Here is a 15521-nt window from a genome sequence, read left to right as displayed (position 1 = left end):
ATCCTACCCTAAATGCAGAGTCCTGCATTCTGTGCTGGCTTACATCTGTGCACCCCTTTTGAAATCGACTGGCAAGCTACTATAGCTGCTCCTTGTATAGACTGACTTAGTTTGCAGATTTTTTTTTTCAGTTAACATGTCTGTTCCTTCTTTTCTGCACTCCTGATCTCATAGCTGCATTTTGAGTGATATACTGCACTTCATAGGGTTGAGGCACTCCTGTGAATTCCAGGGGAGAGCATTATATCAGTCAAAATTTCCCATGAGGATCTGAGCACAGAATTTTGCCATTAGGATTTAAATTCTTTGACTCCCTGTTCTCAGGTTGTCAAAAAAGGATTTCCTATTAAGAGAGGCGGGGTGGGGGGGAGGTTTAGAATGCATACAAGCCAACGTGCAGACATTAAGACCCTAATTCTCCAAACACTTAAACACATGAGTAGTCTTGCCAAGTTCAATGGGGCTCCTCATGTGTGTACTTAGGTGCCTGAAAGTGTTTGCAGTATTGGGACCCAGTAATGAGTAACTAAGCAAATTGCTGGCAACATAAACTACATGGAGGTATCTTAGTAACCATGTTGTAGTTCCAGCCCAATGCATTGTTATTCTGAACTGAAGATGTAAATCAAAATTCTTCATTTCATTAGTTATGGAACTCAACATTTCATTTTGTAATATCTAGTGCCATTAACATATATTTTAATGGTTATCAAAGAAGAGAGTCAGAGGACATGTTGTTGCTAGGAGACTGTTACTTCAATCCTGTAAATCTTCCAGGTTGCATATAATACCCTGGCAAAAAAAATTAGACTCAAGTCTGGCAGAACTAGAAGAGTAACTTTAACAAACAGGCATTCTACAAATGCCAGATTAGTTTAATTTCACCAAGTGCATATTTGTTTACATTCTTTAAATGGTCCATACTTGACTATTATTCGTTTCTTCACTGATACTTGATTTAGCGAGGCGGAGCAAGCTTTGTTTAAGCATATTGAGCTGGATTCTGCAGTACTCATGGAGACAGAGTCCCACTGAAGTCAGCTAGGAGCAACTGGCTTCAATGAGAGTTTCACCTGCATCAGAATTGCAATATCAAATCCCATGTTACATACCATGGCCCTGATCCTGCAGGGGGTTCACCCACACAGAGCTCATTGCAAGATTCAATGTGCCTCGCTAGTTATTACCACCAAGGCAGTAAATGCATTTCTTTCCATGCAGATACAGGTCCTAGCATATGCAGACTAATGCCACTGAAATGTTTTCAGTTGCCATTATGGAGCTCTGTGCTCTAACTGACCACGTTTCCTATTTTTTAGCTTCGCTGAAGTAGTGGAGTCAAATGCCTTCTAAATCAGAGCTTTCTATTACCTGGTTCCCTTAATCACAAAGATTTTTTTTTCCCCTCAGAATTCATGTTTAAGATTTGATGCTAGGTTTCTGATGATGATGTGTTCTTTGTGACTCTGACAAATTGTGCTAAACATGAGAACTCATTAACTTCAGTGGCACAACTCATGTGCTCAAAAGTTATGCATGTGCCTATGTGCTGTACTGTGACTTTAGGACTACTTTGGAGGCCTATATGTTAATGATGTAGATAATGCGTTCTTTATCTAATAAGGGACATAGAGCATTTATTTCTCTAGGAGTCTGGAAAGATCCAGATAATATTTCAGTGGAGGTTCTTAAAGCAAACTTAAGTAGACATTTGATAGGTCTCTTACAAAAGATATGGGAAGAAGGAAAAGCATCATAGTGAAGCTGCCAAAGAAAGACGACCTTTGTCAGTGTAAAAACTGGAGGGGCATTCAATTGCTGTCTATCCCAAGTAACATATTTATACATATTATTCTAGACAAAAAGAAAGTGATAGATTCAAGGTTATGACAAGAACAGGCAGGGTTCAGACATGAGAAATCATGCATAGATCAAATACTAACCCTACGTATCATCACAGGACTGTCAAACCAATAGCTTTATATGAATTTTATATATTTCCAAAAAGCCTCTGATACAGGGGATAGAACAGTTTTATGGAAGTTGCTACACTGCATGAAATCACTCCTACATTTGTGAACATCATTCAGTGCTTCTATGAAAATATAAACATGCCAAGTAATACATAACAGTGAACTGACTAAGCCATTTGATGCTACTACAGTGTCAGACATCTTATGTCACCCATGATCTGTTTACTGGTAATAGATTGGATAATGAGAGAGTACAGAACAACCAAAGGGCATACAATGGCCTTCCACAGAGAAGTCTGAGGATCTTGACTTTGCAGATGACGTCATCATGCTATCCCATACCCAGAGAGACATCCAAGCTAAAACAAATGATCTCCAGGATGGAAAAAATCAACACCAAGAAAACTAAAACAGTGAGAATCAACACACCGACAAGACCCACCAAGAACACTATCTGGGACTGGCATGAAAGAGGTCTGATAGTTCACTTATCTTGGCAGCATTGTAAGTACAACAGAGGGAACGGATGAAGATATTAAAGCCAGAATAGTGAAAGCCAGACATGCCTTCGCAACTCTAAAGCCAATCTGGAGAAACAGAAATCTTGCCCTCCAAACAAAGTTTTGAATATTTAACTCCATTGTAAAGTCGGTCTTACTATATGGCACTGAAACTTGGAGACTTATTAAGACGTTACTATCTAAACTCTATGTTCTCATAAACAGCTGCCTTAGACAAATCCTCAATATCAGATGTCCAGAAAAAAAATCACAAATGAAGAATTTTGGAGGAGGACAAAACAGAAACTGATAAGACAGAGAATTACAGAACGAAAATGGGGATGGCTTGGACATGTATGGAGGAAAGATCTGAACAACATAGTAAGACAATGATTAGACTGGAACCCTGAGGGCAAGAGGCAATAAGACCAAGAATGACATGGAAATGCACAATAAAAGCATATTTGAAAACTATCAAAATGACCCAGGAAGAAGCTAGGACTGCAGCAGGAGACCACCAAAGAAGGAAGGCAGTGGTGAAGGTTCTTTGTTCCACATGGACCAGAAAGGCATAAAAGAGCTTTTATTACTCTAGGAGTTAGACTTTTTGATTTCTCAACATAATCTCCTTCCTTAGAAGTTTTTAAGGTCAGGCTTGACAAAGCCCTGGCTGGGATGATTTAGTTGGGGATTGGTCCTGCTTTGAGCAGGGGGTTGGACTAGATGACCTCCTGAGGTCCCTTCCAACCCTGATATTCTATGATTTCACACCATCCAAAACCCAATGAGGTCAGTCTTTCCATTGACTTCCTATCTTTAGGCTTTGGATTGGGCCCTGGATACTGTGCTTATCTTAAGTTACTGTGCTTATTTTAAGTTACTCACGTAGTTTTATGCTTGTTAGATGCAAAAAACTCTGAAGCTGAATGAAAAATGTGATATGAGATAAAATCCTGACCCCATTGACGTCAATGGGAATTTTGTCACTGACTGCAAAGGAGGCAAGATTTTCCTCACAGTATTCAGAGAAACTCACTTGACAATGCCTCTCAAACAGTTAATGATCCTGGCTGGTTTATAATTATATTGGATATATATTTAGTTCTCAAATCCCATAGTACAATACAACTATTATACTACAGCTGTGTCCCTCATTCTGAATGTGCAATCTGTCCCGCACTGTGGGGACTGTGAATAGCATTAGTGACAACAAGCATGGCTGAATCATTGACAAATTCAACCTTAATCATCTTCTTTTTCTTGCCTTGAAAACTAGACTATTTAAATCTAACTGGATCAAAACTATCCAAAAATAGCGGTGCATAAGGAAAGACAGGCAAGTGAAACTGCTAGATAATACTGGCTAAATGTTCCTGAGAAACATGACATGTGTGAGAAACCAGATGTAATTTTAACAATACAGCTTCCTTTTTGACAAAGGAATCTCCAGAGTCTGATTTCATGTATCCACAATAAAACTTAACAACTCGAGTGTAAGAGTAAGAACAGACTCCTTTAAACTTACAGGAAAAAAGCACCACTGAAGAACATTGATGCAGAACATACTGAATATGAAGAGAAAAGACCTCTTATGACCTTGTAGTAATTAAGATACCATCTAAGTCCAGCACAGAGCTCACCTTACTCAAACATTTCACAAAGACACTACAGGACTCAATGACTAGCCTTGCAGTTTTGCAAAAGACCAAAAATCCTTGGTAATTAATGTGTGCGACTTTCAGACTTTTGTGCATTCTAAACAGATAGCACATTATTTACTAGAACATTAGGGCTAGATTGTGGCTGACCCTTGAGAGAGAGTGCATGGGGAAGAGGGCAGGAAGACCATCTCTCACTTGCACAGCCTACCTAAAGTGAGATGAAGAGAAAGGATGGTCCAGTGATCAAGACACTAGTTTAAGATTTGGGAGACCTAGCTTCATGTCCCTTCTCTGCTACAGGCTTCCTGTATGACCCTGGGAAAGTCACTTAGCCTCTCTGTGCCACAGCTCCCCATCTGTAAAATGGGAATAAGAGCACTTCCCTACCTCGCAGGAGTGTAGTGAGGAACAATACTGTAAAGATTGTGAGGTGCTCAGACTCTACAGCAATGGAGTCCTATAAGTAGCTATATGTTCCCTAGGCATCCAGACACCTTCAAGTGGGTAGGGAAAGACACTTTACAAACTTTAGTTAATCGGTCTTATGAGCATCAACGACCCACTGAGGTGGGTATTATTAAAACCTATTTTACAACTGAGTATACCAAGGCACAGAAGCCCACATACTTGCAGAACTAAGCACATGCTTAAGTCCCATTGATTTGAATAGGTTTAAAGTTTTTCTAAATAGGGGTGGTATGCTGAATTGGGCCCAGTGTGGTTACACACATTCAAATTGTTAGTCAGTGGCAGAGTCCAAAATAGAACCAGGCAGACCTAGTCTTGCTATAAAGCCTCCAAATGAGTTTTGAAGTTTCAAGTTTTAACACTGGATGTTACTCACATAGTTTTAAGACTACAAATATCATATTAACCATCTTAATGAACAACCAGCCTGTTCTCTCCTTTTTGCACACATCTACTCTCTTTAATGTTAATGGGGATTACATGTACAAAACAGAGGGACACAGGACTGGAAGGGACTTCTGGGTTATTGAGTCCAGTCCCCGGCTTCCGCAGGCAACCATATACATAAGAGAATTGACTTCTACAAGTGAAAACAGTGCTGGCATCAATTGACAGCACTTCTAGAAATTCGATCCTCTGTTTTTTACCTCATGCTACCGACACATTTGCCAGAGAGGTAATTTGAACCATTTCCCTTAATTAAGGTAACCTAGCACTTCTGCCTCCCAGTTAATTGCAGAATTGGAGAGGTTTTTTGTTTTAAATCTCTTCCATAATGTCTGGACAATAATGCTGTTCCCTTTGTAGATTCCAGGGCCAGAAGGGCCCATTATGATTGTCTAGTCTAATTTCCCATACAAACGCAGGCTATAGTACTTCCCCAAAATGATTCCTTTTGAACTAGAGCATATCTAAACAAACAAACAAAAAAACCAAACAAAACACACCACCACCAGCAGAGACTGATTGGACGAAGAAGATCAAAGATCTCCTTAATATTAAATCTCTGATCTCATTCTTTCATCTGTTAGGTAAGGTTTTTTCTTAAAAAATTGCAGGAACAAACCAAATGGTGTATCACAGGCCAATGGCTTTTTAATTAAATAGAGCACCCACTGCTCCAGAAATAAGCATAGCATCATTGGCGTGGCTTTGAAGTATGATAAATGTTGGTTGGGACTGGGATAAAGAGAATGTGAATCAAATGCATATTGTTACCCCTCTGCTGTGCGACAGCAGGTGTTGTGTCCTTGCACGTCAGATTCCTTTTAGAGGAGACATCAGTGACATAGCATCCAGATATATTATTAGTGCAAGTTGTTTATATTGCACTATAAACACTAGTCCTTGAACAGGTGTATCACAAATAGCCCACAGGCAATCCCCCTCTTCCAGGAATCTCAGCTAAAACACCGCTGCACAGTTCCCTGGAAGCTACTTTGCCTTGAGAACGGATTCTGATTAGGAATTTAAGTCAAAAAACAAATTCTCTTGCTGCTTGCCACAGCTTCCCCCCAAAACGAACATTACAAAACAATACTATTATTTCTTCAAAGACTGAACAGTGTTCATGTGCTAAGAAAAATAACTTTTTAGACTATGTTCAACAGCAGCACGTAGTGACTCATGCCATAACAATACTATGATGTGAGTACACTTATAGATAAATAAGAAAATGTACACTTCGTATTAGCCAAGAATTTAAGAATATAGGGTTCCGAATTTTTGTAGTGCTATCTACAAATAGGGAAAATAAGTTATTCCATTATATTCATCTCCAGTATGTAATCATATATATGTACATGTACATAAATGAGTTTATTTCAGCGATCTTAGGACTCATATGTTGCTATGCTTCACTCAGACTTTGCTCACAGAGGATATTATAATGGCCATCCATAAAGTCAATATCTGCCAAGAGTTACTGCACAGTGGTACTTGCAATGCCATAGTTACTTCCTAGTCACTTCTCAGACACCTCTTTGTACACCTTCTGACAAATGCAAACTTTTAAAATGTTTTAAACTGCTGTGCTGAAATACCTTGATGTAATTATAGACTTCACTTCTGGGTTAACAATGTATATATTATATACAACCACACAACTATATTAGCAATGTAGGTAAATAATGTCAAGTACTAGCTTAAGAGATAAGTACTTCAAGTGGTCTATTTGATTTCATTTCCTTCTTGCTCCTTGGCATCTACTCACAATATTTTCAGATGCATTGTACCTTGTGGGGTCAATCTGAAACCAAGCTTGCTGCAAATGCACTGTAGAATGGTGACTGGGATATGTAATGCTGTTACACCTTTTGGTTTTAGCCTTTTGTAGTCCTGGAGCATAGGAGGACACTGAATGACAATAAACAAACCAAATGCAAGCTCTGTTGTTGTATCCCAGCATGGTAAAGAAAGTGAAAACAGTGTAAGTGTACATCTGTTTGTGGTTACATTTTAGATTACAAGCTCTTCAGGGAAGGAAATACCTCTTACTCGATGTTTGTACACCTCCTAGCACAGTGGGGCACCAGTCTCAACCGGGCCCTCTTGGTGCTAGTGTAATCCAAATAATAAATGATTAACAAGCCAGAGGAGGCAAATACAGCACAGATGAAGTCTGAGTTTGGGAAGAGAGTGTACAGCATGTATAAAAGCTGATTAACTGAGATGGTCTGCTTATAAGGTGAAGCATAATTGTACTCAAAACCTTTGGGGCCCCTAAAGTGGCCTCCTAAGAGGGCACTATTTGCTGATTGTCTAATATGGGTTGCCTCTTGTGCAGGTTTCCCTGGATTGTTTGCTAAGTAAAACCAGAAACACAGGGGCAGATCCTCAGCTAGCATAAATTGGCATATAGTTTAACTGAAGTCAATGGAGCACAATTTACACCAGCTGAGGATCTGCTCGGTAATAACCCAGATTGAAAACAATGAGGAAAAGTGAGAGTACAGTGTAACAAGGGAATGAGTTGAACTCACTGAGTGAGTCACCACTGAGCAGACCCTCAGCTGGCATAGATCAGCAAAGCTCAACTTCACAGGAGCTATATTGATATATACCTGCTGATGATCTGGCCCTGAGACTTAAAGCCCTGGTCTACACTTGGGGGGGTGGAGGGGGAAGAGGGAAATTGATCTAAGTTACGTAACTTCAGCTACGTGAATAACGTAGCTGAAGTGGATGTACCTAGATCGACTTACCGTGGTGTCTTCACCGCGGTGAGTCGGCTGCTGCCACTCCCCAGTCGACTCCGCCTGCGCTTCTCGTAGGCAGTGGAGTTCAGGAGTCGACAGGAGAGTGCTCGGGGGTCAATTTATCCCATCCAGATGATGTTCCATTAAGAAAGCAAGACAAAAATCCTGAGAACATTATGCGCTAAAACAACCTGAAAATGTTACAGTTTTTCTAGGTATTCGGGGGGAGAACCGTAGGTTACATTTGAAAAATATTGATGATCTCCCTTCGGATTTCTTTGACACTCATATAGATTTGAGGTACTTGGTTTGGAAGACAGAAAGGTTTATAAAGTGAGAATTATACTGGAAATTCATTTTTACCTTATGATGCTGTGGGAATTCCTAGACCTTCCCAAGTTTCAAGAGGAAAGCTTCAGATATCCTCGGTTTTCTCTTAGGAGAGGAATTCGATCCTTAAATTATTCAGTCATAACAGAAATAAACTTTTGGTGGCAAAGAATTCTTATACAATGTGATATCTCCTAGCTCACAAAGAGATGAAGAAATCAATTCTTGTTGGATGTGCCCAAAATATCACATTTAAAAGCTGAATTTTCTTAATATTTTCCCTTGAAAATCTCATGGGAATACTTTTTCTGTGGTACAGATTCATCCATTGCATTCAGTATGGTGAGACCAACCAAATGCAACTGTATACTTCATCTGGTTCTATTAAAATTAACATGGATTAAAGTTCAGTCTAGTCCTGAGGACATTTTGAATGGTACTTTGTAGTCTGAATAGATAATTCTCTGGAAATTGATATATACACAATACACAGACTGTCTATAATCAGATAGGGTTAAACCTTGTGACACTAATGCCCCATAGAAACAAAACTAAAAAAAAAGGCTACACTGGCTTCTCTAAATCTTTATTCCGACTATGAGCACAATGGAAATGCTGAAATTAAATTGATAGTCGCCCACAGGTTTAACATCCTAACAGATGATGTGCCAGGAAGGTCTGTCAGTGGCACCTTGTTTACTACTCTCACCATCACAGAAATAAAATCCAGTGTCCTCCTCAACAAACAACAACAACAAAAAGGAAAAAAACCATCAGACAAATACTGGCCCATTTAAGGGAGTTTCTCTCCCTCTTCCCCCCAGCGTTGTGCTCTTGTCACTTAGGCAGCAACTCAGACTATATCCGTGATCTTATGTCCCTTAAATTGGAAAGGGAGTTTTTCCCCCATGGACTTCAGTTATGCCCTATATTATCCCTCTCTCCCACCCAAAAGAGAATATCTCCTCCTCCCCACTTCTCCTCCTCTCCCAGTCCTACAGTGAGATGCCACATTCAGATGAAAAGGTGGCCCAAAATGGCCCTCTGCCTGAGGAGGGAATTGAATGTAGGCCTCACAGGAAGTGATCTAGCCATGAAGTAATAAGGTGGGCACCTCCTCCTACATTCAAAATCTGGCAGGGACCCTGCTAGGCAGCTTCTGAGCAACATGGGTGAGATAGGTTTCAGAGTAACAGCCGTGTTAGTCTGTCTTCGCAAAAAGAAAAGGAGTACTTGTGGCACCTTAGAGACTAACCAATTTATTTGAGCATGAGCTTTCGTGAGCTACAGCTCACTTCATCGGATACATAGCGTGGAAACTGGGTGAGATAGGCATTCGCCTACCTAGATCGCTCTGGAGCTTAGGCAGGAGATAAGGTGTCCAGATGCCTAGAATGAGGCTGCAGCGTGCATGCCCAGAGGCAGAAATTTAGGCATCTAGGGAACTTTGACAGTGAAAATGTAGGTGCCAAGTGAGTTTAGGCACCTACAGGGTTAGGCGGCAGCCCAGCAGTATTGTTGTAGATTGCAGTGGCACCAATGCGGAACGTACACACCTACATACAACCTAAGCTGCCTGACTACAATAGAGGGGTTCCCAGCTCTGGATTTACAAGCAGAGACAGACACCCAACTCTGTGAGGGGCTGGGGTTTAGCACCCAGCTGTGTGGTCCACATCGCCCATTGGCTAGTTGGGCAGTTTCCACACCGAGTGTGCTGCCTTTTGTGGATCTCCCATTCTTAGTCGCCATTTATTGTAGGAGTTTAGGCACCTAAATCAGGCTTTTTGTATCGCGATTTTATTCCTGTGATTTCCTAGGTGCCTAGAAGTTAGGCATTGCAATGCTGAGGACTCAGGCCTTCTAACTGAAAACCAACATCTTAAAACCTACCTCACAGGCACTCACAGGTAACCAGTGCAGGTCCTTAAACATAGGTGTTGTGTGTTCTCTATCAGGCTCCTTTGGGGGCAACCATATTCTGCATCAGTTCTAACTTGCCAATCAATTTAATGTTTAGCTCCATGCAGCGGACATTGCAATAGTCTAACCTAAACGTCATCTTTGTTATTGACCTTCTAATACAAACCTCCTTGCTAACATGGAAGGTCTGCAGCAACCCGCCCTAATTTCCATGCACAAAAGCTTTTCAACCATTTGGATTTAAATGATGACTACTATTCTCACCAGTAGTAATGTGGTAGCAACCACAGCTCCAGAAGTCAGTATCAGGGACAGTTGTGGTTGACATTATACAAATACACGAGGGGACATGAATTCACAAAGTTTACTATGTAATTTGAAATCCATCGTAATAAATAAATACATACATACATACATACATACTTGGTGCTTTTTCTGTTCCCTTCCGTCTGAGCATCTCAAAACTGGCTCACAGAAGTATCAGATTAAGCCTTAGGGGATAGTAAGTAAGCTGTCACAGGAGAAAAGGTCCTCTCATGGATTGGTAACTGGTTAAAAGATAGGAAACAAAGGGTCGGAATAAATGGTCAGTTTTCAGAAAGCAGAGAGGTAAACACTAGTGTTCCCCCATGGGTCTGTACTGTGCCCAGCCCTATTCAACATATTCATAAATGATCTGGAAAAGGGGGGTAAATAGTGAGGTGGCAACAAAATGGCAGATGAAATTCAACGTTGATAAATGCAAAGCAATGCACAGAGGAAAACAATCTCAACTATATGTATAAAATGATGGGGGCTAAATTAGCAGTTACCATTCAAGAAAGAGATCTTGGAGTCATTGTGGATAGTTCTCTGACACATCCACTCAGTGTGCAGCGGCAGTCAAAAAAGCAAACAGAATGTTGGGAATCATTAAGAAAGGGATAGATAAAAAGACAGAAATATATAAATCCATGGTACGCCCACATCTTGAATACTGTGTGCAGATGTGGTTGCTTCATCTCAAAAAAGGTACATTGGAATTGGAAAAGGTTCAGAAAAGGGCAACAAAAACTATAAGGCGTATGGAACAACCTCCATATAAGGAGAGATTAATAAGACTGGGACTTTTCAGCTTGGAAAAGAGACGACTAAGAGGGGATATGATTGAAGTCTATAAAATCATGACGACTGGTGTGGAGAAAGTAAATAAGGAAGTATTATTTAGTCCTTCTCATAACACAAGAACTAGGGGTCACCAAATAAAGTTAATAGGCAGAAGGTTTAAAAAACAAAAGGAAGTATTTTTCCCACACAACGCAGTCAGTCTGTGGAACTCTTTGCCAGGATGTTGTGAAGACCAAGACTATAACAGGGTTAAAAAAAGAACTAAAGATCATGGAGGATAGGTCCATCAGCTATTAGCCAGGATGGGCAGGGATGTGTCCCTAGCCTCTGTTAGCCAGAAGCTGGGAATGGACGACAGGGGATGAATCACTTGATCATTACCTGTTTTGTTCATTCCCTCTGGGGCACCTGGCATTGGCCAGTCGGAAGACAGGATACTGGGCTAGATGGACCTTTGTGACCCAGTATGGATGCTCTTATGTTCTAAATGTAATGTAATTATTCCCACTTTACAGATAAGGGAAACTGGGACACAACAAAGTAAGTAAGTCTCTCACCTAAATTCACACATTAGCTCAGTAGCACAGCCAGAAAGAGAGCCCAGAACTCTTTATTTTCAGTCCTTCATTTTAAACTACACAAACCATCCCCCCAGCCTCTTGAATAAAACTAGAAAACAAAGTACCAGACAAGTGTCTGAAGGTCAGTCATTTTCCTCTGATGCCGGCAAAAACTAGAAGCATAATGGAAGCAATGAACTCAGCCCCTGGTGGCATGCAGTGACCCTTCCAGCTCACACTCACAGCAGCACTGAATAGCCCTGAAAGGAGCTGCGTCCAGTCTCCCTTGTCTGCAGGGTCTTCTTTTGAGGTAGTGGTGTGGGAAATCAAGTGATACCCCATATGACACCACCCCATACACCAGCATTCCACACCCAAAGAAAAACTCCAGAGGTTAATCTTTAAACCAGTGCCACTTAAACTACCCAGTTCTTGCAAACTGAAAAATCATAGGGCTATTAATAAGATATGATTACAAAAAAGCAATTCTGGACCCCAAGGTAATTTTTTAATCTCACAATTTGGGATTTACCACTGACTGTCCCAGGCTTCCAGGAAACATGCTGTGATTGCATTATGTGCATTACATCCATGAGAATTTAGCTAGAAAGGGCTTTTCCTGCAGCTGGCATCTTGTACACCAGGATATAGTCAAGAATGAATCATTGGATTCGCTATGATTCTTCATACATTTCATCAGAGATTATTATGTATCCATGGACATGACTAATGGCTTCATGTAATGGGCAAATCAAAAGTATATGAGCGGGGGGGGGGGGAGTAACACAGAGTAACCAACAGTTTGCCACTTTGAATGTTTTCCTGGCTATTTGACAAGTAAATCCATTTAACCGTTACATTTGCATTTACCCATTTTATATTTAATACAACGGTTACTCAGTAATGTTTAAAGAACTCATGATTAATAGGTAATGCTTTCAGTGTGAAATTTTAGGATACTGAAATTTAAGTAAAATTAATCTCAGAAACTTAGGATTGCAGAACTGCTCTGAGTTTTCATTCCCTAGCTACAATAAACATGAGCCCAAAGGGTTAATGAGGTTCAGTGCTATTGGTATGGCAAGTAGGATTCAAAGCAGTTATTGAGGGTCTAATACTAGATAATGATGACTAGAAAACCAGAGGGCTAATGACATTCTATGCTATAGACAATAAAAGAAATCAGAGGTTAATGAGATTCTATGCTATGAATAAACAGGAGTCAAAGGGTTAACAATGTCCTAGAGCATATATATTGTAAACAGAAATCAAAAGGGTTAATGAAATTATAGGCTACTGATGTAGTAAGCATGAATCACATTTTTATATGGTTCAAGGCTACAGATATGGTAAGCAGGAATCAAAGGGTTAACAAACAGGTTATATGCTACAGCTATGGTACAGAGAAATCAAAGGGTTAATAGAATTCTGTGCTAGAAATATGGTAAATGGGAATCAAAGGCGTTATCAGCAGGTATGAAAGGGTTAGGCGTTATCAGCAGGTATGAAAGGGTTAATGTCCAAGATACATGTACGGAGCTGCTAATTGTAAAGACAGAATATTACTTGGAAAAACTAATTTGATTACCCAAAACTCCTGCTAAGGATGCTATGCTTGTGGCCATTCCATCTGGCAAGATATCTGTGAAACAGATTAATTGAACTCAAATTAGCGTAAGATTAAATCACTTGATTTCAACAGCCAGCAGAATCCTTCCATAGTGCTTACCATGCACAGACTAGCTCTGCATTTCAACTTTTTCCTATGAAATCCAATAGGCACAGTAACCTGTTACTTGCTTTTTCATTTTCTGCCTCAGCGCTACAACTGAGTCATTCTGTTGCCTATGGCTCCTGGGTATACAGTGTTTCTGCAGCGTGCTGCATTATATCTGAGTTAATCCGTCCACGTTATTTTCTGCTAATGCAGTTGCGGGGTTCGCTTTCTGATGCTTTGTAGACACTTGTCAAAAGCCATTTGGAAAGCCTAAACTATGCATAAATCTGCACAGTGAATGTTTTCCTTTATTCATTTGCTCCTATTATTTGATTTCTTGTAGGCCTCTGCGACAGAAATGGAGAAAATAAGGTAAGTCAGACAGTTTATGTACATCTCATTATAGTCAAGAAATATTCTATTGCACAGTAGGTGATATAGGGTCTTGAAAAAATATTTTGCTTAATATGATGGGTGTGAAATATTGGATTGCATGATGATGTGGCAGAGGAGAGCCGTGGTTTAGAGACAATAGGAAGTGAATGTGGTTTGGCTAGTAAATTTGTTTTGCAGACATGTTAATTCAGAAGGGGTATTCTACACACAAACATGTTTTCATTATCAAATGCAGAGTATATTTGATTATATAAATGTTGTAGTCACTTGTCCATTTACTGCAAAAGTATGCCATTCTGTTTTCATGAGAAAGGTGGATCAATAATTTATGAAAAATCTAAAGAAAACATAGGCTTGAATTCAAAGCATCTAATTACTGTGGTTTGTTTCTGTGTAATGCTGTAATAGTGGTGTTCATTTCATTTCTTGACTACCCAGATAAATCTGGTGTCTTCTGTGTTTCAAATGTTGCTATACTGTACAGTTTCTGAGCACAGCTCTCTGCTTTAAGCAAAGGGAGATGGCTTTTATAAATACATAAGTAGCCCCATCTCATGTCTGAGTGTAAGCCTGCTTTGGGGGGGATATTGCTTTTGTACATGTTGCAAAGAAAAAAGAGCATGAATTGTAGCCATTTTTAATCAAATACAGTCTGCTAAATACAATCCACAAACCATATCAACCGATATATGGAAATGCTTAACTATTGATTATCCTTAAAGTATTTTTATAAGGCTTATTTTCATGTCCAGTTATATCTACTAGACTCTCAATTTATTTTCAGTTAGCAAGCCCAAATTCCTTCTCAGGACCTACTGAGGCAGTTTGAACAGCAGGGCTAACTGATAAAGCACAAATCTTAGATTTATTAACTTTAAAAAGGCTACTAAGTTTGTTAAGCAAATGAAGGGAAGTTGCAGTACTCTGGGAACAGCTAGGGAAAGGCAGTAGTGCTCAGTTGTAAGAGAACCCAGAGGTTTGAAGTTAGCATTTGGAGACTTCTGGGCAGGAACCACAAACAAGTCCCTTGCTGGAGTTTAGTTGGAAAAGAGTGGGAAGGATTAACTCTTACAGTACACTTGATCAAGATGCACGTTTTGGAAGTTCCTGGTATAATTTATTAATTAAGTTAGTGCTGATTTTACATTTCTATGCAGTATTGTCTCATGAGAATCAAAGTGGTATAATTTATCAGCTTGATAAGACACTTGTGATATAGTGGGGTTATTTGTATACAAAAGAATATAAATAAACGGCACAAATCCTCAAGTCAATGCGAGTTTGGCCTGAGTAAAGACTGAGTAAGAACCTTGGGATTTGGCCCAGTATTAAACAAAACTTTGACTATATTGAAACAAACATCTGTGACTATGCACACCCATATTTTCATGCACAACTTGGTTCACAGTGCAAGCAAATAATTGTTTATGTACTTGTGTGCACAGATATGGGAACCTCTACAAATATCCCCCCCCAGTGATCTTGGTGTCTGCTTTTAACAAACACAGCTCTGGCTGTATTTGCAATAATAGGCTGTGGAGCCTAGGAGAAGAATGAATTCAGAAATATATGCAACAAGGGCAAAATTTTGCTTTGACAAGAGATACTTAGCAGCTGACTAGAAAATATTAACATAAGGATATAAACATTTGGGGAACGGATGTTGCAGCTGCTATCCACATAGACTCC

At 39.8% G+C, this 15521-nt stretch overlaps 1 protein-coding gene across 3 annotated transcripts in view; it reads left to right on the top strand.

Moving 5' to 3' along the window:
• BEGAIN (brain enriched guanylate kinase associated) overlaps window positions 1–15521 on the top strand; it is a 526866-nt gene that overhangs the window by 308919 nt on the left and 202426 nt on the right. For all 3 annotated transcript variants that reach the window (XM_084632030.1, XM_084632028.1, XM_084632029.1), the window contains one exon: window positions 13780–13808. In XM_084632030.1, the coding sequence (XP_084488156.1) occupies window positions 13780–13808 (29 nt within the window). The remainder of the gene's footprint in view (window positions 1–13779; window positions 13809–15521) is intronic.

Source organism: Lepidochelys olivacea (assembly GCF_965140295.1).
Source record: "Lepidochelys olivacea isolate rLepOli2 genome assembly, chromosome: 6".
Classification (NCBI taxonomy): Eukaryota; Metazoa; Chordata; order Testudines; family Cheloniidae; genus Lepidochelys; species Lepidochelys olivacea.
This window is presented reverse-complemented; position numbering and strand designations above follow the sequence as displayed.